General features: G+C 37.3%; 1 protein-coding gene across 1 annotated transcript in view; it reads left to right on the top strand.

Annotated features, from left to right (window-relative positions):
* The first annotated feature begins 1,894 nt into the window (after window positions 1-1,894).
* Window positions 1,895-27,196, top strand: part of CNTLN (centlein) — a 197,961-nt gene continuing 172,659 nt past the window's right edge. Inside the window, 2 exon segments of the mRNA XM_088054637.1 lie at window positions 1,895-1,987; window positions 20,645-20,733. Coding sequence (XP_087910763.1) covers window positions 1,895-1,987; window positions 20,645-20,733 — 182 coding nt within the window.

Below are 27,196 nucleotides of genomic sequence, written 5' to 3'. Positions count from 1 at the left end.
AAGGAGGGATGTGGTATTGATCCAATAATTGTTGAATCTCCTTAAATCTCCATATAACTGGACAGAGAAGACTCAAATTCAGCCTCCCACCTTTACATTTAGGTTCATAATCGTGCAAATAATACTTGCAGTAATAGCAAAATTTTATGTAAATTGTGTAAAATTATGTAAAAAATCATGGCATTGAGTACTGTAGCCACTCTCTTCTTCTGAGAAGAGCTCCTGGACTTCAACATGATGAAAAAATCAATTTGCAAAGCACAGCTATCACCAAGAAAGGAGGAATCTTTCTCCTAGGGCTACAGGTGGAAGGACTGGACATTTTAATGTATGTCCCAATCCACATGGTGTGAAATCTTCTTGCTTCTCTGAATTTGCACACACAACCCCCAAGAATTTTATTTGTCACAGTGGTAGGTTCAGGGCAACTTTTCCAGAAACCATACAAAAATTACAATGGAGAGGAAAAGAAAATATACTTCTCTATAAAAAAGGTGTACTATTTCTGTAGTAAGATACTGACATTGGTGAATTGCAATTTCCAGGCTAAAATATATTCTGACCATGTTTCAACTTATTTCTCCATTTGCTTGGGGGAAAGTCTATGCTTTTTGAGTATTTTGCTTCCCATTTAGGCTACACAACAATTTGCTTTGACAATGCTGTTTAACCTTTTATTATAAAACCAGATACTCGGCATATCTTAGAGTACACTTACATAGTGGCACCAGCTGAAATATTTTGCATACTTGTAAGGGTTGAATCTTTGAAGCCTTCCTTTGCTTTCAGTTGTAGGCTCTGAAATCCGACTCTGTAAGTGATAAATCTGAAAAACTTCCTATCTGAGAAAAAAGTGTGCAAGTGCATCCTAAAACACTATCAAGACCTAATCTGAACCCAGGTCTCCGACTCTTATCTTGCAATTCTTATTATTTAATTCAGAGAAAAAAGAAACAAGCAAAGAGGAATGAGACACCTGATTCAGGTATGCTGGAGCCTCAGCACATCACAGAACACCCAGAAACATCTCATTACCCCATCAATGTGTAGAAGTGCTCTGCAAGGAGGGTGTCAGTGGATGGGTCCGGGCTCTGCTCGGTGGTGCCAAGCAACAGGACAAGAGTCAATGGGAAAAAGCTGATGCACAGGAAGCTCCACCTGACCATGAGGAGGAACTTCTTTACTGTGCAGTGTCTGAGCACTGGAACAGATTGCCCAGAGAGGGTGTGGAAGTCTCGATCACTGGGGTTATTCAAGAACGATCCTGTGCCATGTGCTCTGGGATGACCCTGCTTGAGCAGGGAGGTTGGAACCGATTTTCCACTGTGGTCCCTTCCAGCCTGATCCATTCTGTGACCTCTACGGTTCACATGTAAACAGGATCTAAACAGCGCCGGGATACATCTGCTCCTATGGCTGAGGAAGGGCAAGGATCCGCTGGACTCCCGGGCATTTCCAGCATCCCTCGCTCAGCACCTTGGCTGGACAGCAGGTGCTCAAGCTGCATGTGCTCCCAGCCCCTGAAGAGGAAGGCGGCAGGCGACCCGGCAGCGCGACACCTCCCGCTGCCCCCTCGTCTGCTCCGCCACCCGCATGGCGCATGCGCGGCCCTGCGCCTCGGGCGGGCCAATTCAAACGTGCCCCTCGCCCCTTCTCCTCGCCGGGGTAGCTGTGGCGCTGTGACGTCATCGCACCGCGTCCTCTTTCTTCCCTGCGGTTTCCGGCGCTCGCCCGCGCCGCGAGTGCGGCGGAAAGTTTTCATTTGTGTGGTTCACGGTATCGATCCTCTCCCCTTTCCCGCGGGCGGGCCGGGGCTGCCTGAGCCCGCTCCGCTAGGCGTGGACCTTCCTCTCCCCTCGTCGTCCCCGCGGGAGGAGCGGCGAGACTTTCGGCGATGGCTTCGGGGGGCTCGGAGGCGGCGAGGCAGCGGGTGGCAGAGCTGGAGGAGGAGCTGCGGGGACTGGCGGAGCGCCTGAGCCGCTGCCAGGTACCTGAGCGCGGGGCGAGGGCTGGCCCGGGGCCGAGCTGACGCGTCCCGTTTGGGACAGCGGGTTCGCGTAAGCTCCCGGCGGGCAAGGAGGAGGAGCAGGGCTGTGGGCGCCCGTGAATTAAATCAGGCTTGGGCCCTTGTCCTCGATGAAACCACCTGTCCTGAAGCTGTTTTGTTCACCCTTCCAGAAGCCACAGTTCGCTTGAATTGAAATGGAAGAAGTCCCGAGCTACTGCCTTGTGCAACTTCGGGGAAGAATGAACAGGGTTTTAGAGGATTTTAAGTCTTGAAGGAACCTTTGGAGTTAATTTTATCTCTCCATCAACCTTGCATCAGGATTAAATATACCCAAGCTCTTTCTGGGAATTGAGGGCTTAATGAGTAACTATGGGTGTACTTTCAAAAGTTCCTCTGCGTCTTGCCCTGTGGCCTCCCTTCATAGGTACACTTCCCTAATTTTTTCCAGTTGGTCGTTCATCACTGATACTTAGGTGTATTTATGAAAAACATAAAAACGTTGGTAATGTGAAGTCCTGTTCTAGGCGAAAATTCTCTGCAAAACACATGGATTACACCAAAAGTATATTCTAGAGAGGAAGCTGACACCTAATGCTGCAGGTAACCAAAACAGTATTTTCACCTGGAATGTGGTCTGGTTAAAGCCATGAAGGTCTGGGCTGATGTAAACATCCATCTGAAAGTCTGTAGAGGTGCCCTGCTTCAAGCAGCATTGCTATTGGTGACATGACAACTGGTGTAGGATTCCTCCCGTGGGTAGAATCAAGACTTCTTGAGAAAACATACTGCATAGGAGATCAGTGGGGAGAAGGACCTGCCAGTGAAAATCCTGTTTGGAAATGCTGAACAATGCTAAATGCTTTGGAGATATCTTCAATGTCTTGTGAGAAAAGTGAAAGAAGCTCTCTATAAAGATATGGTTTACTGATCCTGGTATGCATATGTGCGCTATCTGACAAAATTTGGTGGAGGCAGAAGGAAGTCCTGTGCTTTGCTCATTCGCTAGTTGAACATAAACTATGTATTACTAAAACCTTGTAGCATATAGTATTTTTGAAGAGTGTTGTACATACTAGGAACTTTGAAGAAACAGTACAAATATGAATTTCTGATCACTTTGATAACTTGGTGTTATAACTTGATAACTACAAATTGTAGTTAAGCATCTGATTTCCCCTTTAGATTAATTTCAATTATGTGTCTATTTCTACTTGTTCCTTGATGAACACACTCCACATGTGTTGAAGTCAGCAAACAGAAAATGTTTTCAGATGTATTTATTTTAAGTTTCTTGCATATTATTTTGCCATTCTTGGATCTTTGTCTTTTGTCAGATCAAATAGCTTTTGTGAAGAAAGCAGACAAAAAAAGAGCAGGAAGATGGTTACTGTTTTTGAAAACAGAACCCAGTCAGTGTCCTGCAGAAATCTCTCCAGCTTTAGGTAGAATCCAATGCATAGCAACCTTCTAATGAGAGGGGATGCATGTATTCAGGATTTATTTCAGATTATTAATAAAATAAAAAGTGAAGCAACAACCTAACCTCTAAGCAGAGATTCTCTGAAAGCATGCAGTGTAGGCATCTACATGCTTTACCATTTTACTAATCTATCAATACAATTGACAGGTTTATGCTTGTGTATGTTACATAAAGAAGGGGGAAGACAATTTTTAGTAAGTTAAATAAGTTAAAGTTATAATTGCCTTGTCCATTTGGCAGCTTTTTCAGTATGGCATTTATCTAAGGTGATTAATTTTGTAAAGAAAGTTTTGTGAAGATATCCTGAATTTGAATGGGAACTAAAATGGCTTGATTTACTGAATGGACTTCACTAAGATTCTTCAATGGTTTGAAAGTCAGCTGATGAAATTACTTGTAGATGGTTAATCTATTTTAAGGCCATATTTCATATGAAAAGTTTTTGCAAAGACAAGTCCTTTGAAAGCATAAATATGTATGGGCAATGTTAATGTATTTTTCTAGCATCTTCGCAGCTGAAATACAAAGTTGTTGCTGACCAGCTAATTTCTTGAGCATAATTTCATTTGATCTGCTGTGGTTTACTTTATTTCCTTTAGTACTAAGAACTTCTTTTGTTTCTGTGCAGTCTCCTAATATTTGCAGGTCTTATTAATCAGAATTGTGAAACCATCTAGGTTGGAAGGGAATTCTTGAGAGCATCTGAGAGCATCTATTGCATCCCACCCTAGAAGAGATTGCCTAGGACAGTACCTAGTGAAGTTTCGAGTATTTCCATTCCTGGAGACTGCAACCTTTCAGGATAACCTGTGGAGGTGTATCACAGTAAAAATGTTTCTTTTTCCATTAAGATTGTCTTCTGTGCTTTTGGGTGGGGTTGTCTCTTTCATAGATTGCCTCAGCAGGCATTTTGGATAGAAAAGTTGTGTAAATGTCATTAGAAAAGATGTTTGTGAGAGGTTGTTTACTTTTTATCCAGCATCTGGATAAAATTCCCCAAGTCCCTAAGTCTCTTCTTCTTCTTCCTTCTTCTCTTCCTCCTCCTCTGGCTCATAAACTGTATTTCCTAAAAAACCTTCCCAGCTGAAATCTAGTTTAATAGTTTAGGACTGTATCAGAAGGAAAAGATTAGTCTTAAGTATCTGTTGAGGTATTAGCCTATTGGATATTATTTTCCCCAAAGAACAAAGACATTTATCAAATGATTGAGGCTAAAGTTTTAATGGTTTCTAAACCAAACAGTTTTAACAAACTGTATGTATCCAAAAGTGATTTAGCATCTGAATAAATTATGGTATGTTTTTCTTCTACACACCTTCTTGGACTATTATATTCAATGTCATATAAACTGCACTTCTGAAATGAAATCTTTTCTGGGAACTGACATCTGTTGATAGGGAGTCTGTTGACTAAATACATGGAAACCTTCTTTGGCTAATGGAGCTCCTGAGTGTTAATGCATACTAGCTTTGCTCTAACTTCAGGTATTTCAGGCATCTACTTCTCAATGTTGTTTCTTTCTGTGACAGAATTCTGGAGAACCTGACTCTTTTAGTTATCCAGGATGGTGGCCTTTATGTTCAAAAGAAGGTTATTATTCATATTTATTCTCTTCTTTTACAGTAACAATTCCCAAAGAGTAAAGGTGCCTACAAGGATCATATATGGTATTTTTAATACTTCTTTTTTTCCATTATTTTCTGAAGGTCAGGTTCTACTACTAAGCTTGACTTCTGCATCTTAGTTTGGTAGTATTTGATATTTCCTTTAATTCTATTCAAATCATTGTAGGAGTGTCTATCCTAATAAGCAAGATCTTGAAGTAGAGCTTGTTAAAAAAAAAGAGCACAATTTTGTTGCAGTCATTCTGTGAAAACTGACGTTGACATATAATTCTGTGGTGGAATTTGCAAAAATGAGAAAGCCAAATTAAGAATAAATAAATAAATAGTTCAAAGCTCCCAGATTGTCTACTGAGAAGCCTTGTATAAAGCTAAGGAGGTGTACCTCTGTAGTATGCTCTTTTTGGAAAATTATGGTTGTGTCTGCAGTCAGTAATTTTGTAATTATTTTTAATTTCAGAAATTTTAATTTCTTATTTTATTTGAGAATTACTTGAGAAATAAAGTTATGGCTCCTGAAAACAACTGAAAACAGAAAATGGGTTCTTATTTTTAAATTTCTTATTTTCTCTGGCACCTTATTACATTTCTTTGATGGGCTTGATGTTGTTGGAGAGCAGTGGAAAGATGAAGGTCAAATAATAGTAAGTCATGGTACATCTTGTCTCTATTACTTTTATTAACTGCTGCATTCTATTTCAGGGTTTTATGCTGCTGTCTACCACCTCAGAATATCAAGATCTTCAGTACCTATGTTCTTATTACTCTCAGGAGTTTTTGCTTTTCATTGTTGTTTAAAAGATCTGGCTTGTGTTTTACTTCCATCTTGTTTTCCCTTGTGGTTGTGTATTTTTGTGGGTGGAGATGGATATGCTGTTTTTGCAAAACCTAGTGGCTCCTGGTATAGGAAATTAATCTGGTTTGTTTGTTTCTGTTTTTTTCCATGTGCTTGTTTTGATATTTATTGGGTTTTTTCAGTAAGAGGGATGATATATCTCTGGAAGCTCATTCTATGGGTGGAGTTTCTGAGCCAAGATTACCTTTTTTAGCTTTATTTGCTTTCTCTTTAGTCTTGTGTGTTTCTTTAAACCCCTATTAGGTCTATAGAGATCTGTAGCATATTCCTTGGTGTCCTGTAGGGAAGCTTCTTTTGGTGAAAGATAGTTCATTTGATGTAAAATAATGTGCATTGCTAAATTGGTGATTGATGTCCCAACTCTCAGGTTCTAGGATAGACACTTCCATGCCCCCATGTTCTGTAACTGAAAAGATAGGAGTAGCTCTTCCATGTATTCTGTGATAGGCAACTACAGCAAATCCTTGCTTTGAGCAAGACAGTGATTCTGGGTTGGATTTTCCATGTCAAACAGACATTTTCATCAAACAGAGTGTCATATATTGATGGCATTACAGAAAGTTGGAAGAAGCAAGCACATTATCTTCTGGTTTTACTTATGCTATTGGTGATAGTCACAAGACAAGTTTGATTTGTTTAGCTCAATTTTGTATTTACCAGCCTAGGATGTCTCTCTTCGTTGAAAATGCTGTTTTGAATTCAAACAAGCGTCTTAACAGCTTACCCATTATTAGTTTCAAAAAACCAAGATGCTGTAAGTCTTCATTCTACTTATTGTGGCTTTTTGATTTCAAAGGTAATATGGCATGTCTGTCTGCTAAAGTGATACTGTGTTTTCCTTACTGAGGACTATATTTTCTAACTTTGTGGTTCTACCAACTGTACTCTTGATCTCTTTTTTTTTTCTTTTTTTTCTTTTTTTCTTTTTTTCTTTTTTTTTTTCCCTGTGTAAAAATACATGTTGTAGCTCATGTGCCTTTTCAGTCAGTGATAGTAACGCCTAATCCTTTTCTATGTTAGGAATTAAGTATGCCACTGCATGTTACTCTGCCTGAAAGGTAGTCTGCCAACTGGCAGCAGTCTCCAGACCATACTGTTTAGCCAAAGAAACCATACTGGTTTTCAGTTTACAAGTGCAGTTTATCCACTAAATAGTAGTTCACCATTAGTCAAAAAGCTAGGAGCTGATCAGTATAACCTGTTAAAGGTTCTTCTGCAGTAGATTCACCAGTAGCATTTCAACATTTTTGTAGAAGGTGCTAAACACAAATGAGGAATAAAGAGATTTTCCAGTAGCTGCTGCTGCTTTTGCTTCTGTTTATTACCAGGAATTGGAAAGAAATCTTGAAGGACGATGTATATCTCTAGGCATTTTTGGGTAAAAGAGGATCCAGAAAGGTGGTTGCTACTTTGTGGGAAGTGGAGTGGCAGGGGTTTCTATTGTTTCTTGCCTTGTTTCATGCTGTGTTTCCTGCTTATTATGAAAAGCTGTGCATAGATCTATTTTGGTCTTCATGTTCTGTTTTATAGCGTGCTTGAAGAAAAAGAACAGCTCTTTGTGGGCAATGGAACTGTCTAGTTTTGATCACTTTCTCTGTCAGGGAGCGTTGTAAAACGTTGTATCTGCCATCACTGATAACAGAAAATATTTCATTAGCTGTAAAAACGGGTCCATTTATTCATTCTGGACTAATTTAATACCCAGCACACCCACTGAAAATAATGTAGCCTTGATACTATGTATTTATATGTAGTTTTAACACCTCCCTCCTTTATTTACTAGTAAACATGAAAAATACATTGACTAACACACCGAGATACTGTGTTGCTTCATAATAGGTGACTAGATATTGCAGATACATGTTGATGATATGTATTAGAAATGTTCTTAATATCTGATAATTGAGAGTAACAATAAATTGGAATACCTCAAAAAACACAGAACCTCAAAGAACATAGTTCTTCCATGATGGTGTATTTTTATGTTGACTCTGTTCTTATCTGTTCAACTTTGTGACAAAAATTGAAATTTTTATAAACTAGGAGTATGAGAATTTGAATGTGTCAGTATTTCTTCTAGACAACTGATATCTATACTATTCTTTTGAAATGGAGCAAAGTGCTTAGTGCTTCCATTCATTAAATGCTAATTTCCTTTATTAGTGATTAAGCCAAGACCACATATTTATTGGTGCCAAGGGATGCCAGCTGTTTTGTGCTTTGGGTGGTTTTTTTGTTATTTTATACTCTTATATTTTGCCATAAGGAGTGTAAATCACATGAGTCTGATTAGTACAGGTGTTGTTAATAAAGGCCTTACTCTCTTTGTATTATATACAGAAGTAGTGTTGTTGAATACTCAAGTTTATTTTCTTCTTCCTTTTTTTTTACTTCTGACAAATTTTAGCTAAGTGTAGTAAGTTTTTTCATACCTAGTACTCCTTTTGAAAAATACTGGTTTAGAATATAGAAGTAAAACTGAAGATTAACTAAAAGTGATCTTTCAAAAAAAAAAAAAGCATATTTTTGTGCTTCATAAAGTAGTTCCCTATTCACAGTATGACTGAGTGTGAGTATTTCAGATTGTCCCATCATATCAGTGGGAATTTAAAATTTGGTGTAGAGATTACAGAGTCATAGAATAGCTTGGGTTGGAAAGACCTTTAAAGATCACCAAGTCCAGCCACCCTGGCCAGGAATCTCTTTTGTAGGTCATGGTGCTTAAAACCCTACCCATGGTGTTTATGGTGGGGTGATCAGTGATGGGGGATCTACAGTCTTCTTCTGTTGCTACACCACCTTGTTGTCCACACTTTCTTTATGTCCAATCTGAATCTTAACCCAAATTTAAATATTTTTAAATTGAAAAGGTACAATTTAAAATTGTTGAACCTTCTCCTGTTACTTATGGCATTGGTAAAGTCTGTCTTTCTTACAAGTGCCCTTAAGGTATTGAAAGGCTGCAGTCAGGAGCCTTGTATGCATTTTCCAGGCAGCACAAACCCTCTTTTTATCCTGTTTTCAGAGGAAAGGTGTTCCATGCCTCTGATAAGTTTTGTGGCCCTACTATGGGCCTGTGCTGATGTGACCATGTCTTTCTGGTGCTGGGGTCCTCAGAGCTGAGCAGCGTACTCCAGGTAGGGTCTCACAACAGCAGACAAGAGAGCGAATTGTCTCCCATGACCCGGTGGGCCCAGGATGCAGTTGGCTTTCTGGTGTGCAAGTGCATGCTGCTGGCTCATGCTCAGCATTTTGTCCAGCAGTTCATGCAAGTCCTTTTCCACAGTACTCTCAATCAATTCATTCCATAGTCTGTACTGATAATGGGCTTCAGGTGCAACACCTTGTTGCACTTTGCCTTGTTTAAATTTTGAGATTTTTCAAGCCTGTTGATACTACTGCCTCTGGATGTCATCCCTTCCTAGTGGTTTAGAAACTGCAGTGCTCAGCTTGGAACTGTTTATATCATGATGTAATTAGGAAGATACTAAACAGTACTCGTTTCAGTATAAACCCTGGAGAAACACTACTTATGATTGGTTTCCATGTGGACACAGAGCTGTTAACTGTAAACCTTTGGACAAGGACATAGAGCCCATTCCTTATTCATCTAATAGTCCATCCATCAAACCCATTAGCTTTCCAATGAAATGGCAAGAATGTTGTGGGGAACTGTATCAAAGGCTTTACGGAAGTGTAGGTAAGTGATACCCATAGCTCTTCATTTATCCACAGATGTAATCACTCAATTTATAAGATCATTAGATTATCAGGTATGGTTTGCCCTTGGTGAAGTATGTTGCCTGTATCTAAGTACCTTCTTGTCATCCGTGCAACTTGTCATTGTGTACTGGTTTGAAAGCAAACCAGTGAGACATTCCAAGTCAGAACTACGATTTAATGAGAAAATGAAAATAAGGGCAATCTTACAGGAACAGTGGCAGAGTCAGGATACAACCTGACACCCTGTTGGTCAGGGTGGTGATAGCAGTCTCATAAAATGGTGGATGTGGTTCTGTTGAGGCGGTGATCCTGTAGAAGGGTCTGGTGTTTCTCTGAAGGTCCAGTGATGGTTACAGAGCTCCTTTCCTCTGGGAATACAGTAGGTAGGGCTGCCATGTGTCCTGGTGAGGGTGGCCACAGCAAAAACTTTAGGGTCCCCTGATGCCAGGGCAACCGAAGTGCAAATAAAAGAGGGGGTTCGATGAAGTGCCCAAAACCAAAAGAACTTTAATAAGAAAAATGAAGTAGGGACAATGCCCATAAACCACACACGTATAGGGATAGCTCCAAAAACCAGGACTAGGGGCGGACACAACAATATATAGGGTAGGTCTGAGGGGCAAGTCCGAGGACATGGGTCCAATCACAAACTGGGGTTAGAAATATGCAAAATATTCCAACTAATAATGACCACTTGGGGGAGAGAACTGGGAATGTTCTAGAAGCATAACCTTTTTACGAGGTGACTTGATTAACATGTTAACTGCTATAAACCCTTAAACAAGTGCGTCCTAGCAGGGCTGACTCCTGTACCCGTGGTGTTCCAAACCTCAGATTATATCCAGGTAGGAATGCTTGGTTCCTCCCCCTGGGCAGAGCATCAGCATAATGAGCTGATGTAATTTTGGGTCATGCAGTGAGGCTTGGCAGCCCATTAACAGAGATGGCCCCCTGGAGGGAGTTAACCAGGGATGAGTCATGGAGGAGATAAGGAACACTGCCGCACCTGTTTTAATAGCTTGTGAGGATGGTAATAAAATACATACTTTTGGTTACAACTTACATTGTAACCTAAGGCACATAGTTCCAAGGACGACCTGTTCTGTGACTACACTGGGCACTATGGTAATGCTTGCAGATTGGTGGTTCCCATGTTCCTTTTTACACTTTTTAAAAAAATACATGGAATTCCCTTTCCTCCAGTTACTGGGGGACTTTGCCTCACTGCTGTAGGATAGACATGAGTGAAAAAAAAGTACCTGTTATGGGAACAACAAACCACTGCTTTTGGCAATAAAGGAAGTTGCATTTTACCTGCAGAGATTTAGGCTCTTGTAGTTTTTGTAGGCTGAGGAGGCCTCTAGAACACATTTTGATGTCTCTGTTTATATCCTGGTTTAGGACAAATCTGGGAGAAAACTTCTGAATGGGGTCCCTCCAGAAAGCAAATTCAAGTGCTTTAGGAAAAACAATTTCTTTGGAGAGAAGTGAAAAAAATTGTTTATTTAACAGAAATTGAATAATATTAAGCAATAAAATCTCTTCCTGTTCAAAGAGATGGCAGATCCAGAAAAAGTCCTTTTCATGTGGTGTAGCTTGGCTCGCTCAGGTTCTTATCAGTCCCGCTGGTGCTGAACAGTGCCAAGGCACAGGCACCAGTGAGCCACCGGTGTGAACTCCTGGTGTTTGTCTGGGTCTTCAGTCCAGAGTAGGTTTCAACAGTTCCAAGAAAAAAGAAAACAGTCTGGGGAGCTTCTCTTCCTCAGCTAGCTGAAAACTAAGTAACAGCAAAGGAGAGCTCTGTCCCTCTGTCTGTCCATGCTGCAGACAGCACAGTCCAGAGAAGGATGTGGGGCAGCGAGTGCCGTTTCTGAACACAAACTGCGGCTTCTGCTCCCCCCCCTTCACTCTCAGAACCAGCCTTAAAGGTGCAGAACTTAACATCCAGCGTAAACAGAACAGACAACTGGGGATACAAGCATCATAAACTCAGCCCAGGACAGTTCACCATGTTGTTACAGATTCAACATGGAGGAGAATGACTGAGTGAAGCTGGTTTAGTTTTCCCATCTAATTATTTTGGTTTGGGAAGGAGGTTCTTGAAGAGTGACTTCGGATAGTCTTGTCCTTTGCTGTTATTGAGAATGCACTGTTTCAACTATTTGATTTATCTCACAGCTTAAAATGTGTGCAAATATTCTCCTATTTGTCCACAATTCTACAGGATCTGGAAAATACTACAATGTCATTTCAGGCACAGTTGAAATAATGGACCTAAATTGCACTTGGTTAGTTATGGCAACGCAGAGGGAATATACCCAAAAGTATGCATATGGTTATATTGTCTATAAAATAAAATCATTTATGCATTCCCATATTCTTGAATTCATTAAAAATCACAAGTGCGTTATGATTGTATTAATCCAGAGCATTACATTTAAACAAAAATAACTCTGAGAGCTGTGCCAAAACTTTTAAATTATCCTGTGCTCTCAAATAAGTGATGGAATTGTTACAAGAACTCTCAGAATTGTCATGCTTCCAGAATACAGTTATGTGACTTAGAAGATTCATGTCCTACCCAATTCTGTGCATCTTCCATCTAAATTACTTATATGACTGCAGTTAGTTTTAATTGAAGTAGTTTAGAAAGTTATAGCTTGGAATGAAAGCTGGCAGATCACTTATTCTGTCCTTGATCCAGAAAGGGATTAAAAGAAAGCTTTTGATTTCTCACTTTTTCTCCTTTTTGAAAAGATTTCCTGCATTAATTAAGTGCTGCATCTCCAATATTGAGTACTCAGAAAAGGAACTGCTCATAGAAGGCTGTTCCAGTGAATGAAGAGAAGCACAGCATCATGTGTGCTCACTGAAGAAAGTAATTTACTTTTTGCTATTCAGTGAGGCTGGCATTGTGTGTAATATGTCCATGTCTATCTAATAAGTTCTGTGTACCAGTGAATTGATGTTTATTTTTGTCCATTCCTACTGTGATGGTACTGATCTGCCTTCAGTGATGTTAATTTTTTGACTATGCCATGACCAGGAAGTACCTTTTATTTCCTGCCAGTTGATGCCACAATAAGCCAATTATTTATGCCAATTAAGAATATATAATGAAATAACTCAGTTAAGTTCATTGCTGTGTTTTTGTTATGCTGAAGAACTAATCTGAGAGTATGCTAGTTAAATCATGTGTAATGACAGCATCTTTTAGTATAAGTTGGGTGGTACTTTTTTCCTTAGACCACTATTAGGGCATCAACATTGTAACAATGACAATACAGTATTATTTTTGTGGTGCCTGTGTGTGTTCAGCAGAGTAATAAGTTAGGATTCAGTTTGTAAGGGGTGTGTGGGGGGGAATATATTTACACACAAGTGTAAGTAAAACAGTATTCTGCATTATCCCTTTGAATCAAATGTATATTTGTTGCAAGAACTACCAACAGAGACAATATAACAGTAATTTCTTTGAATAGAAAATTATGCGTGGAATATACAGGAAACTTTTTTTTCTTTAATACATTTACATTTTGATTGTATCTCACTTAAGCTGCAACACTGAGGAATTGAGGGGACACGGAAAAATACTCGTTTGCTGATGATGTCTCTTAAAAAAAGCAGTCAGTCTGGTCAAGTCACCTGCAGCTCTCTTGCAAATTTATACGTGATAATTAGATGTTAACAGTGCATACTGTTTGTGAGTGACTTCTGTGAACTTATGAACAGTGAAAATAACGGATTATTTTGTGTGTCTAAGGTTCTAAGTTTTCTTGTGAGTAACTGATCAGTCTTCTGGTGAATGTTTAGGTTGTTTAAAAGCACAGCACCTCACACATGGATTCTCTAAAGAGTAAGGGTACTTTTTGTTGTGACAGCTTAGCAGGACCTGGTTGTAAAGAGAACACCTCTTATTTAGGGATGTAGTATGTGACTGGAAAACACAAAGAAACACTGGTACAGTAGGGTAAAGAGAGTCTGAACTGACAGTATGCAGCAGTGTAAGTTTAAAAGTCTTGTGAGACATCAAGAAAGAAGCAAGTCTTGTCACTTACATGTGAAGTATCGTGTCAGCTTGATAAAATACTTCAGTTGTTTAGTTGGAAGTGTACTAGTCTGTCCTAGATGTTAGGGGAGCCCAGAACAATGCATAGAAAAAAAATTCTTACAGGTTTTTCAGTGCTTACACCAGCCAGCCAGGTTATTTTGTGTATTTCCCCCTCATCCCCCATGCCCTGTAGTATTTTGATTTCCATACAATTTTTTTCCAGCCTGACAATCATGTGTTTTGAAATACTCAATTCATAACACAGAAAATTATTGGTATGTAATTATTACAGAGTTCTTAATAAAAAGTAACAAATAAAGTAAACCAATAGCTCCCTCTGTCCTCCCAACTGCTTTATTTTCCCACTTGGGGATAAGGACTGATTAAATAACTAAAATGAGACTTTGTGTCCTGTATTTTTGTAGTGGTGATTGGAGAGGCAGAGGTGGGGAAGAGACTGTTTGGATTCATTGTGAATAGGTTGGGGTTTGTGTTTAATTTTTTTGCTCTGAGGATATTCTCATCCAGATTTGAGAATGAATAATAAGTGAATAATAATTTTTAGTGCTGTAAAGATTTTAGGTATGAAAGGAACACTTAACGGCAGTTAACATGCTTAGAAATAAAAGTGAAACATCAAAGAGAGTACTGATTTCAAATTTCAGATAACTGAAATGCTTGATGTATGAATTTATGTTAAAGGGGAGAAGTTTTTCATTTTATCCTTGTTCTCAACAGTGTGTGATATAAACCTAAACACAAAACTACACTTACTTGTAAATTTAATACTCAACTTGTTATGAATGTATAGTTTCTGTAAGATAAAAGAAAAGAAAAAAAGATACTGCTTATGCTTTTGGTACTTGTTTCACTGCTAATTTAAAAGTTTTACTGCAGCAAATTCAGTATCATTACTATAAAAAGAATGCCAGCTAATTCTCCTTGATAAAGCAAGATAAAAATTTCCAAAAGATTCTATTCCAAATCCAAAAGGTTCTAAGTTTCCATTAGACAAGTAACTGCAGTATTGATAGAGTTTTAGGTACTTTTGATATCAAATCGCCAGTGGAATATTTATGCTTGGAATTCCCTTCCAAAAGGAAGATAAAATGTTTTAAATAAGGATATTTGTCTTTTCCTGCTTTTAAGTCAGAGGCATTCTTTGTTTTTTGATTTCTGCCGATGTTTTATAAATTCACAGCTTCACTTGAAAGCAAATACTCGTGCTGTAGCTAGTTATGCCATATAACATTTGTTAGTGACTTATCTACTGCCAGTGTTTCTGAGTTTACTGCTGTTAAAAATCAGTAAGAAAAAATCTTTAGTTTGCAAAGAACTCTTTCAAAACCTAAGGTAAGTCTGCATTTCTGTTTGTCTTTCAGTATGATGAACTACAATCGCTTTCACTGTAGGCTGAGGGGAAAGATGTCAATTTTCAGGGAGTACACAATGTGCTCTTTTCTTTTTTCAGAGTATTTTTGTTCTTGCATGCAACCTTGATTTCAGGGTGAGCATCCTTATCTGACATTAGATATGTTGTAAATAATGAGTAATTTTTGCTAGCTTTCAAATTACATCTGTATTCTGCCTTTATATAAGATCTCAGCTGTTCAAGGTACACTTTTGCTGACCTCTTGAGCTGTTAACATGCATTGAGTAGGCTGAATATTTTTTGGGTAAGCTGAAGATTGATATATCCCAGGCCTTGACAGCTGCAGTGTTTTTCTGTGCCAACTTCAGACAGTGTAAGTAAGCAGTCTTTTTTCCATAGAAATTGTTTGGCTCCCAGGGCCATACAGGGAAAAGCTTTACCAAGTCCATGAATTCTGCCAAGAGCTTAAAAAGACTGTTTAAACTTCTTTTCCTCTTAAACCTTAATTTCTAACTAATACTACTTCCATTATACAAAATGCTTAATTAATCATATTACTTAGAATTAAATGAAATAGCTATTAAAATGTTTGGCATTTTAAAGATAAGAAAATCACATATGGCGACTCAACATTCTTTGACTAAGTTCTTAGTAATGTTTTGTTGTCATAATGAAAAATTTTGTATGTTTCTGTGTAAACTTTCTTTTTGTGAAAAATGTTCTCTTCACTGTGATGAAGTAGTGGTTTTCTGTTTGTTTGGGTTTTTTTTCTTCACTGGTAACATTATTTGAAGATGCATTTGCGTCATTCTTTTGGCAGAAGTACACTTAGGCAGGACATTGGTTAGTTTTGTGTGCATTTAGAGAAGTTAAAAGTACATATTGAGTACATAGTGAAAGGCATATAATGATTTAATTTAGAATATCTGTTGATACAATTGCAGCATTACTTTATGTTCTGGGTTTATTCATAAATTCTTAATTTGCAGTAGTAACTTTAAATATCAGTTTGTCATCATAAAAAATAAATAACATGTATTGAAATATCATTGTTTTGCAGTTTTGGAAATTCCAGTGACTTTTTACTTACTTCAACAGGATTTGTGAAGGCTTTGGTTTGTATTTTGAAGTCATGGTTGTTAGTTGTTTACCATTTAATGGACACCTTTTTGCCTATTTTGTGTAGCTGTTTCCTTGAAGTTTGTTTAGTGCCCGTTCAATATTCCTTATTGCAAAGGAGATTTTTTATTTTACAGTTAGGATGAGTTTTTAATGTTGTTTCATCTACTGTTCTTTTAGCACAGACAGGAGTGTCACAGAACTTAGTTATGTAAGGAGTGGCAATTTCACTGACATGAATACAAATTTGTGGCTGATTTTACTCTTTGGACAACTTAAAGTAGACTGTGGAATAATTACAGGTTAAATCAAACTGAAGAGTTTAAAAAGATGGTTTTAGAGTGTTTGTGTTCTCATTAGGAATGTTTGTTGAAACCTCATATATTTATATTATCAAAGGAAGATTTTGAAAAGTTTAGGTAGAAATTCAGTTTTCAGAGGGTCAATACGTGCTGTATACTGAGCAAAAATTATGGGATGAATGTGAAGACTTCCCTCTTATTGTACATATATAGTAATATTTGTTCATTAGGAACAGTTCAATACCTATTGCTGTGGTTTTCCATTTTTTTGGTTTTTCTTTTTGTAGCGAAGGAAAGCTGTGCTTAGAAGTATTCGTCTGAAGGTTATATGCTATTCTGTGTTCTTGGGATGCCTCAAACTGTTTCCCAGCTGGGACCTGAAATGTCTACAAATCTGCACAGTAGAATCTGCAGACACCTCTGGTTGTAGGGAGTCTCATGGTGTTTGATAGTGCTTTTTAGAGTCATAGAGAAGCCCAAGGGTCTCAACTCTTCTAATATACATAACAAAAAAAAGCAGAAAACCCAACAGCTACTTCTGTGGTTTTGTGTTTAGGATAGTAAAGGGGAAAGTTAAGGAGGCATGCTTATAAGCAGATCTAAGACTTTAAACAGGCAAACAAAACTAACTAAACATAGCTCATGAGACCATCAGTCAGCATAAGAAACTTTTGACTGTTTGCTTGACTCAAGATTTCTGAGTGTTTTCAGGTAGAATACTATTAGCCGTTTGTTCTGTTGTGTCTTCTCTCTGCTGTAATGGTTTTGTGGCCTTTAGACTAATTTCTTAGTGATTTATGGTGGTTCAGTATAAAATACACAGTGAGTTCTGTATTAAATATATAAAAATGCTCAAACACTATTATCATGTAATTTCTGATCACTTGAACAATTTGACTTAAAATTATTTTAAAATTGGAATAGATACAGTGTTTTTTTTCTGTCATTATGATTCAAAGATTTCCTTATACTGAAAGGCAGCAAGTCTGGTGAAGGGCCGAGAACACAATTCCTGTGAGGAACATGTGAGGAAGCTGGGGTATTTTAGCTTGGGGAAAAATAGTCTGAGGGGTGACCTTGTCTGTCTCTATGACTGCCTGAAAGGAGGGTGCAACCAAGTGGGGGTCAGTCTCTTCTCCCAGGCAGCCACTGACAGAACAAGAGGACAGTCTTAAGCTGTGCCAGGAGAGGTGTAGGTTGGACATTAGGAAGAATTTTTTCACAGAAAGGGTGACTGTGCGTTGGAATGGGCTGTCCAAGGAGGTGGTGGAGTTGCTGTCCCTGAAGGTATTTAAGGAAAGACTGGATGCCATGATCTACCTGACACAGTGATGTTTCATCATAGGTTGGACTTGATGATCTCAGAGGTTGTTTCCAGCCTAGCTGATTTGCTGTGTTGATACACTACTGTGAAATGACTAGGGCCATTTTGGCTGGAAGGACTATTGATTTAATGTGCTTTGAAATAATTAAAAAGAAATCACATTTTCATTGCTATTGTTTAGAGAGTTTTAGTCTGGATTTGTGGTTTGTTTTTTGTTTGTTTGCTTTCCCCCCTGACTTACCAGCATAAACACAAGATGTTCTTAGATGTTAAAATTACTCTGAATCCAGCTTCTGTGTACATCTTAGTGCTTTTTTGAAGCCTGCAGCAGTTCTTAGAAAGAGGGGGAGATGGTGTCTTTTATTTTAAGGACATGAAACAAGTGCACACTTTTATAGTCTTTCCCACTGAAACATAGAAGTTCAGTATACTGTGTGATAGCATGAAATCAGGGATTGTACTTTTTTCTTTCTTAGTAACCCATTTAATACAGAGCTTAGTGTTTATCTTTTAACTTAATTCTGAGCTGAAAGTTAACCTATTTTTAGCACTTGTACTGAACAAAGACTTGGATACTGATGAAAAGTCATTTGAGTTACTAATTTTATGGTGTACAGTCCAGGTTTTGTGCTACCTTTCTTCAAAAATGGAAGTAGTGCTTAACCCAGGTAGTTACTGTTTGTTTGAATGCAACAGGGTCACTTTTGGTTTTGAAAAGAGTGCTTACACTAGTTACCTAATTTGGTTAGAGAAAGATTATGGGTTTTTCAAGTGTTTTAAAAATATCTTGTTCCTCATTTCTTTATGCACAAAGTATTTTGTTAACTGTTTGATTTTGTTTGGAAAGTCAAGAAACACAGAATTTTAAAAGCTGTGCACAACCTGTGAAAGACAGTTGAAATTTTTCTGCTTTTAAGAAAGATGAGCTCTTTTTGATGTAGTGCATTTTGCATAAGCTGATGATGGGCTTGAATTATAAGATCTTTTTGGCAATTTGTTTTTTAACATTTAGATTTGACATTAGAAAGAATTTCTTGTCAGGCATTGGAACAGGCTACTCAGGGGTTGTGGGGGTGTTGCCATCCCTGGGGTATTTAAAAGCTACGTAGATACAGCATGTAGGGATTAGTGGTGCATATAGCAATGTTAGGTTACTGGTTGGATGCCTTGACCATAAATATCTTTTCCAGTCTAAATGATTCTCTATTTCCAAAACTCTAGTAGACATAGCTGCACTAATTATTTTTGCCTGTTGAATAGGCCTAGCTGCCAATATGATGGGTTTGGCTTATTTGTTCCTAATTTTATGTTAGACTGTGTCAGTTGATTTCATCCTAGTCTGGACTCTGGTTTATGAACTATTAAAAACGAGATTCACTTAATAAATTATAAAAAGTTTAATATAAACAAAAAGACAATTGGGAGACAAAGGAAATAAAGCAAAGGGTTAAAACGGCCGGGTGCCTTGGCGCGCTGCCAAGAGCACACCTGATATCTCAGGAATACTCTTTTTATCCCCTCCTGCTGTGAGGGTTTAATGCATATTCAAACTTTTTCAACAAGTATTTAGCATGTCCCCTCCCTGGTTCCACCCATTTAGAACATGATCTGTATAGTTTTTATTTTTGCTGACAATCATTATTTCTGCTGGTCATCATTATTCTTGCTGACCAACATTATTTTGAGTCTGGTTTCCTTTCTTCTGCAAATGGTCAGTGTTGATAACAGTCCGGGCCCCTCATCCTTCCTTTGAGGGCAGCTGGGCTTCATATCTTTCCCTGCTGCTGACGGCCTGATCTTGGCTTCAGATAACAATTTGGGCTCTATTGTTCTTCCACTGACAACAGCTTGGGCCCCACTGTCTTTGCCCTCTGGGGCTTCCTTGCTGGTACTTAGGAGATTCCTTTAAGCTTAAAACTTGTTAGCAAGAAAAAAAAGTACATACATAGCCAAAAATTATTTAACATATAATATTCATCTTAATACTTGTGAAAGCAAATATCACAATACAGATTTATAACATGAACACATATTTTCTTATTGGTCTTCATCTTTTGCTGGATTTTATTTTTCTCCTCTAACATTTTTGTATAATTAACACATGGGTTTAAATTGTAAAATAACAAATATTGATGCTTCCAGTAATAAAATCATATTGGAATAAGAAGACACCAGTGAAAAAATAACAACTAATGTGTAGTAGAAAATAAATATGTGGGAAAGATTTCAGCTGACATCTGGTTTTCACAAACTTTCTGAAGTCTGTTTGTAAAGAACACTGTTTTCTTGCTCTCACTTGAGCTTTTTTTCTGAAACTTCTGTATACTGCAGGTTAGGTGAGTGTGTGTTAGAAGACTCTTTTACTGTGTATTTTGAAACAAAAAGCTGCAAGTGGTAGAACTTAATCTTGAAGCGGGTATTCCTTGAAGCAGGCTTAACATTTAATAGAAGTTGTGTCAGTAACAGTAATAGATATAGCAAAAGGCAGCCTTGTTTGAATAGTGTAACTTCTGCTGCCATATGTTGCACTGCATGCTATTTTAATGTTGATTATGAATGTTTGTTTTACTTCAAAATTCTGTATGGTTAAAACTTTGTATATTCAAGAGAACTATTTGCTGTGTTTTTGTCATTCATGGAGAAGTGAGTAACTTGCAGGGAATTCTCACTAGAGTAGGGCTTTCTTGGCAATTGTCTTTTGAATATGCTCAGTATAACTTATTTTTGTCAGTAAAAGGCATTATACATGTAATGTGTTTTTTCTTCTTTTTTTTTCCTTTTTCTAAGGCTGATAAAGCATTTGTGTGGTCTCTTTGGAAACATCTCCAGGTGTCCAAACCAGATCTTACTTAATCTGTCAGTTTGGTTGTGGAAAGGTGAGTTTGAAGATTTAATATTCTACTAAAATCAAAAAACAACCAACATCTCCTTCTGATACCATATTTTTTATCTTTCTAATTGAGAACTATGTAGAGTTCTAAAAATGTGTTGAAAAAATTTAATTGTTACATTTTGTCAAGAGCGCCTAGAATACATTGCAAGTTTTCTTCTTTTTTGATGCAGGTTGAAGCTGACTTTAAAATCTGTTCTCAGTGAGATTGCTGTGCTGCAGTTCAATACAATTTTTAAATTACAAATGTACAGCAATATTTTGTTCTCCTGTTGAAAGAGCAGGAGGAGGAAAATGACTGGTAGTTTTCCAGTGTAATAAGCTGCTGGATAACAGTTGTATATAAGTTATGTTTATCTGAATTCTTGAGGAAGTGAAAAGCTAAGACTTGGTAATAGAATCCATAATTATCATAGGATCATAGAATATGCTGCATTGGAAGAGGTCAGGATCATTGAGTCCTGCTCCTTGCTCTGCATAGGACCCCCTCCAAGTGTTGCACCATGTGCCTGAGAGCCCTGTCTGAATGCTTCTTGGACTCTTTCAGGCTGGTGCTGTCACCACTTCCCTGGGGAACCTGTTCCAGTGCCCACCCACCCTCTGGGGGAAGAAGTTTTCCCTGACTGTAAGAGCTTCCGTCTCCATTAACAAACAGGATCTTCTGCAGCTTATTCCTCTGAGGATAGTAATGGTGAGGATTTCTTCATGGTACTTACTATTATCTGATTCCTATAATTGTTAGCTAATTATCACAGTATTCGTTTGATTGTTTTGGGATGCCAATATTTATGAATTCAGATATTTTGTAGGCCAAAGATAAGGAGAATGTGAATGAAGTGGCTGTCAGTATTGCAGGTATTATTTTAAGGTGCCATGAGTTCCCTCTTTTTAAATGAAAAAGGGAATTTTTTAAAAAGAAAAAAATAATGGATTTTAACTCTTTTTAAAGTCGTGCCAATTTTACTTGGGAAGTTTGTTACAGATTCATAGGGGGTCCTGTCTCCTTTGGGTTTCCATTGAGTACTTTGACCTTAGAAGGCATGTTTTGTTGTTCACACCTTTCCTTTCTGGACTTCATCTGTACATGTTCTTTCACTTGTGAAAATATAGCATTAACATCTTTGGCTGGGAGTGCATTTCGCAGAATCATGGTACTGTTAGGGTTAGAAGGACCTCGGGAGATCATCTAGTGCAACCCCTCTGCCAAGGCAGGGTCACCTAGAACAGGTTACACAGGTATGTGTCCAGGTGGGTTTTGAGTGGCTCCAGAGAGGGACACCACAATTTCCCTGGGCAGTCTCTTCCAGTACTCTGCCACCCTCAGTGCAAAGAAGTTCTGCCTCATGTTGAGGCACCACTGAAAAGAGTCTGGCCCCATCCTCCTGACACTCACCTTTGGGATATTTGTATGTATTGATGAGATCCCTTCTCTGTCACTGTTTTTTATAGTGTTGTCCCCTGTTCTGCCTAGCATAAAGCAATGAAAATTTTTGTCCAAAAATACAGTGTCTAATGGGTTCATATCCAGAGGAAGACAGTGATGATGTGAGGACATGCAGTTTATTTTAAGAAGGCTGTTATTGGGGCATTTACATGTGGTTGCCAGTGATGATATCAAGTAACTGCTGGCATTGTACTGGGACACTTAACTGCAGAGAGTAGTAGCCTGGCTGTTCAGACAGTATACTATTTTTACTATTGTTGTCATGTTTGATTTGGGAAATAGTTTTAATATATGATGAAGACTGATGCACGAATACATAGCATCCTTCATTTATGTTGAAATGCAAAATCATAATTATTTATTTCCCGATAAAAGTTAGTCATGTTTTTATAAGGATATTGGTAGTAGAATTCATCTTCCTTCATAAAACATAAAAAAATGAGAGAACTGTTTAAAATATATAAATTCAGTATTTAATATATGTAAACATACATTACCTGTATATAAGCACAATTATATTGAAAACATTAAAAAACTTTATTATCCTAACCACATTTTATACATAGCTGAACAATGTGGAAAATTGTAGTTCTTTCACCTGAAGCTTAAGAAGGCAGAAACAGGTGTTCAGGCTTATTAACATTCTTTATTTATGTTGCATGTAAAAATAATCAGGATATTAGGATGAATTGAATCATAGAGGTGTTAGAAAGCATGGATTTAAATAATGGTCAATAAAGGAATTATTTGGAGTTCTTGAATTATGTGCCTATATAAGATGCAGTCTGTCTTCTTTGTTTATTATTCTTCATTCTTTCATTCTAGGAGTGTTTTTATGCTTCATAGTTGTCCCCGGCTTTAAATTATGTTATGCTTTATTTAGAACAGAAATTGGTAATTTTGTGTATTCTTATTGATACAATGAATGTGGCACTCTTATATACCACCTTCATGCACAAAAGCAAGATAATAAGCTGAAATTTTCCGTATGTGTTTTGCACTGTATAGAGGCTGATGATTGGTATGTGAAACCTTGCCAATATAATTCTGTTAACGTGCTTGTCTAGTTTTTTTTTTATGTCCTCTACTCTTTTAGAATTACACTAATGTTTTAGAACCTTTTTGAACTCAAGGCTATACTTGTATATCACAGCTTTTCCATGCTTCTCTGAATTATGGAATTAAGAAAGAAGAAATTGCTTCCACAGCATATTTTTAGGTGTTATCATTACTCCTGAGAATCCTGGAATAGGTTTGGATAAAACCCATTCAGTATATAAGAGTTTTATTAATCACAGCTTTGAACTTTCGGTTGCTTTGATTTGACAGATGGAGCAGTAGTGTGTATTTTTCTCTTTAATTGATGTAGCTTCATCTCTTTTGCCTGAGTATGGTCTAATTGCCACTTTGGAAATAGTTTCTAGCCCAGCTTTACCTGTGAACCTTCTGCACAACAAATTACAGACCCATATATTCTATCCTCACTTTTCCTGTTATTACTTTCCATAATGATTTCCTCAGTAGCTTCAGTTTCATGACTGCACCTCTTCACACTCTCATCCTTTCGGAAAAGTTTTTTTCTTATTCCCTACTTTATAGGAGTAAATAATATGCTTTTTTAATGCTACTATCAGTTTATCTTAGTTCCAATGCATGGATTAGCTTTACAGGGAATTTGCTATCTACCACTGCTGCTGTCCAGAAAATTGCAGGACAATAGATTTTTTTGGCTTTGTTAATCTGGGAAAAATATGTGGGTTTAAAGAGTTTAAAAGATGGGATCATCAAATAACTGTTATAAGCAAGATGAGTCCTGAAGCATGTCACTTGGGAGGATGCGTGCTGCTTGGAGCCCATTTTTCGATATTATACACAGTTGTATCAGATGAGGTGGAAATTGGAAATTTACACTAAAATCTGATAAAAACCATTTAAGTCTCATAGACTTCAAAACCACGTAAGTCTCATTCCTTCTTATCTATATTAGAGACAACAGAGACCCAGTCATATTCAAGTTCAGAATTTTTTCTATCTTGCTCGGGCTTATTGTGAGATTTTGAGATAGAAACAAACAGAATGTGATGGATTTGAACCTTTTTTTGTTTCTTCTTGTGACATGGATACCACCAGTGTTTGCATAGCTTAATTTTTCAGTGTGCTCTTTCCACCAAAAATTCCATAACCGAGGAACTTCCATTTCCTGCCAGATCTTTGTTAGAGACTGCCTGAGGTCATATAAGCCAGATAAGTAATGGAAGCAGACAGAATCTAAGAAAGCACAGGCATGTGTACCTGCCTAGATCATATATATGTATATAAATATATATATAAAAAAAGAATCAAACAGTATTGTCCAGAGGATTTCAGTCATTTAACTGATGAAAGAGACAGCTAGGCTTCTTTTGTGAGATTACAGTGATGAAAATAAAAGATGCAGGACAAAATGTTTACTTAGCACTACACAGCTTACACCACATATGTGTGGTGAAGAAAAGAAAATACATATTAGGGGGAATTGAGTGGGCAGTACTAACTTTACAGCAATTTATATTTATAGCATTATAGTATTCCTTATAGTAATATAGAATTGCAGTAATTCCTTAGTTTTTTTTTCCAAACGACCCAGGAAAATTAAAAGATATAATTTGGGGGGCGTAGGGAGAAATTACTAGTACCTTGCCATTATTTGTCTGTTGTTTTCAAATGCTTTCATGGCCCCAAAATAGAAGTTCTCCTGCCCTAAAATTTTAAAAATTTAACTTGTACTTTTTTATGGCTATGCTGCTGATTCCAGTAATACACCAATGATATTACACTTTTCAGCAGTCTTTGCAGTTCTTGCCGGATAACTATAACTATATTCCCAATTTAATATTCAGATATAAACAAAAAATTATCTTTACTGTGCAAATGAGAAATGCCTTTGGGATATGTAAAAGCCTCCAGGTATTTTAAACAAGCCATTGTAAAACTACTACCCATGTTAGTATACTTTCCAGCTACTTTAAATACTATTGATCTCAGTATTATGTAAAGAGTATGCTATTTCTAGTTTGCTGCCTTCTGAAAGATTTTTTTTTTTTATGATTTAAAACAAGGTGCTAGAAAATAGCTCTTATTAAGTAAATGCATATGTAAACTGAAATGGAGTTGGGTTCAGATGAGAGTATGAAAGGTTTAGAAACACTTTTGCAAACTTCAGAGCTCTGCTTTAAGACTCTTCCTTCTATAGCACATGAAAGCTTGACAAGTCAACAGACTAATTTTCCTCTAAGGCTTCTAGCTGACTCTTTTCCTTTATTCTGGAAGGGAGATGTAGCAGGATCCATTAATGATCAAACTGTGGCAATGATACAAGACTTGGTAGAGGTACATGGGAATTGTATTATGTGAGATGATACCCTTACAGATACTTACCTTTGGCAAGCCTGCCTTACAGAGAGGTTTTTCCACATCTAGATTTGAACTTTGCTGTTTATTGCAGATCTTTGCAAAGGCAAAGAATGGATTTATCATTTCGGGCCACTGTTAAGGAACAGTGGCAACCTGAATGTTAGTAACAGTGATTGAGAGTTTTGTTGTTGTTCTTCCTGAGGAGTTACATCTGTCTAAAGGTGAACAGCTGGACAAAAATATGGCTGAAAAGAGATCAAAAATAACCAAAGAATTTTTGGAAAGGTAATTCCAGGAGCTTACCCTGTGGTTTGCAGCATCATGTGAGTAGCAAATTGTGGAAGAAACATAAACAGGTTGACATTGATTCTTCACTGACTGACGATGTGCAAATTTACTGAAAATGTCGAGTACTTTTTATGTAAAAGGATAAGTGAATTTATTTTACGAATAAACACTATAGATACCTATGTTAATTGAAATAAAAATCTGTATCTTGCATCTTTTTGAAGGGATGATAAACATTGTGCAGAAGCTTTCTTAAAACATCCTTTTACAAATTAACAGGAAACACAATGACAGGAGGACAATGATGTAAACAAGATGTAAGCCATGACCATTTTGTCACTCTGAATTTAAAATACAATGGACTGCCCAGTTACTATCACTCAATACAGTGGACAGAATAATAAAGCATAAGAGTACAACCTTTCTGGCTAAGGTCAAGTAATTGTGATTTTCTACAGTTAATGAAAGTTTAATATCCTGTTTCATTAAAAATTCTCAGAACGTTGAACATAAGTCAACATTCCATGGAGAAGAAGGTATTATGCAGTTTGCATGTGTGCATATCTGCATATCGGAGCACAAAATATTGACATGATAATTGCAGTCAAGCCTGATTGAACAGTGGCCTCTGGGAATTCAGCTGGTGTTGTACCAACTGGATGGCTGCTCAGGACACAGTTTGAAATGCAAGGTGCAAGTTAGCACTTTATTCAGCACAGGCAGGCATCATTTAAAAATCCTTGGGGGAAACCCTGGTGATGCGCAGATGTTAAAGCAGTCTGTTCTGAAGTGCTGATATTTTCAACACTGTAAAAGACTTGCGTATTTTAGATGAAAAATGTTTGCAAAATTCTTGGGCAAAAATGTCACTATTTTTTGTACTACATTAGTGCAAAAATATATTTGGTATTTTATGTATATTGCTTAAAATAAGGCATCATCATATGCTTAAAATGAGAATATTATTCCTTAATACATCATCTAATAAATTAAATCAATCAAGTTAAAGATGCAAGAAAATTTATGTGTCTGTAATGATGCTTTTTCATTTTGATATATATCATGTAATATAGAACTGGCTCTATAGATGATTTACTAAGGAAACAATTTCATTTAATATTTGTAATTAGACCTTAAATTATTTTTGTAAAGAAACAAAAATAGGTATATATAATTTTTTATGGAAAGTAACTGCTGTTAGAAAAGCAGTTAGAAAAATGCAAATTGTGTGGTATTTATTTAAATTCTTTTTTGCTCCATGCTGTCTGAATCTTCTAAAAGTACCAACTGTAAGTATTAAAAGAAAAAAGTAATTATGTATATC

Source organism: Pseudopodoces humilis, chromosome 4 (genome assembly GCF_049639895.1).
Source record: "Pseudopodoces humilis isolate 2021_Gansu_Grassland_sample_001 chromosome 4, ASM4963989v1, whole genome shotgun sequence".
Classification (NCBI taxonomy): domain Eukaryota; kingdom Metazoa; phylum Chordata; class Aves; order Passeriformes; family Paridae; genus Pseudopodoces; species Pseudopodoces humilis.
This window is presented reverse-complemented; position numbering and strand designations above follow the sequence as displayed.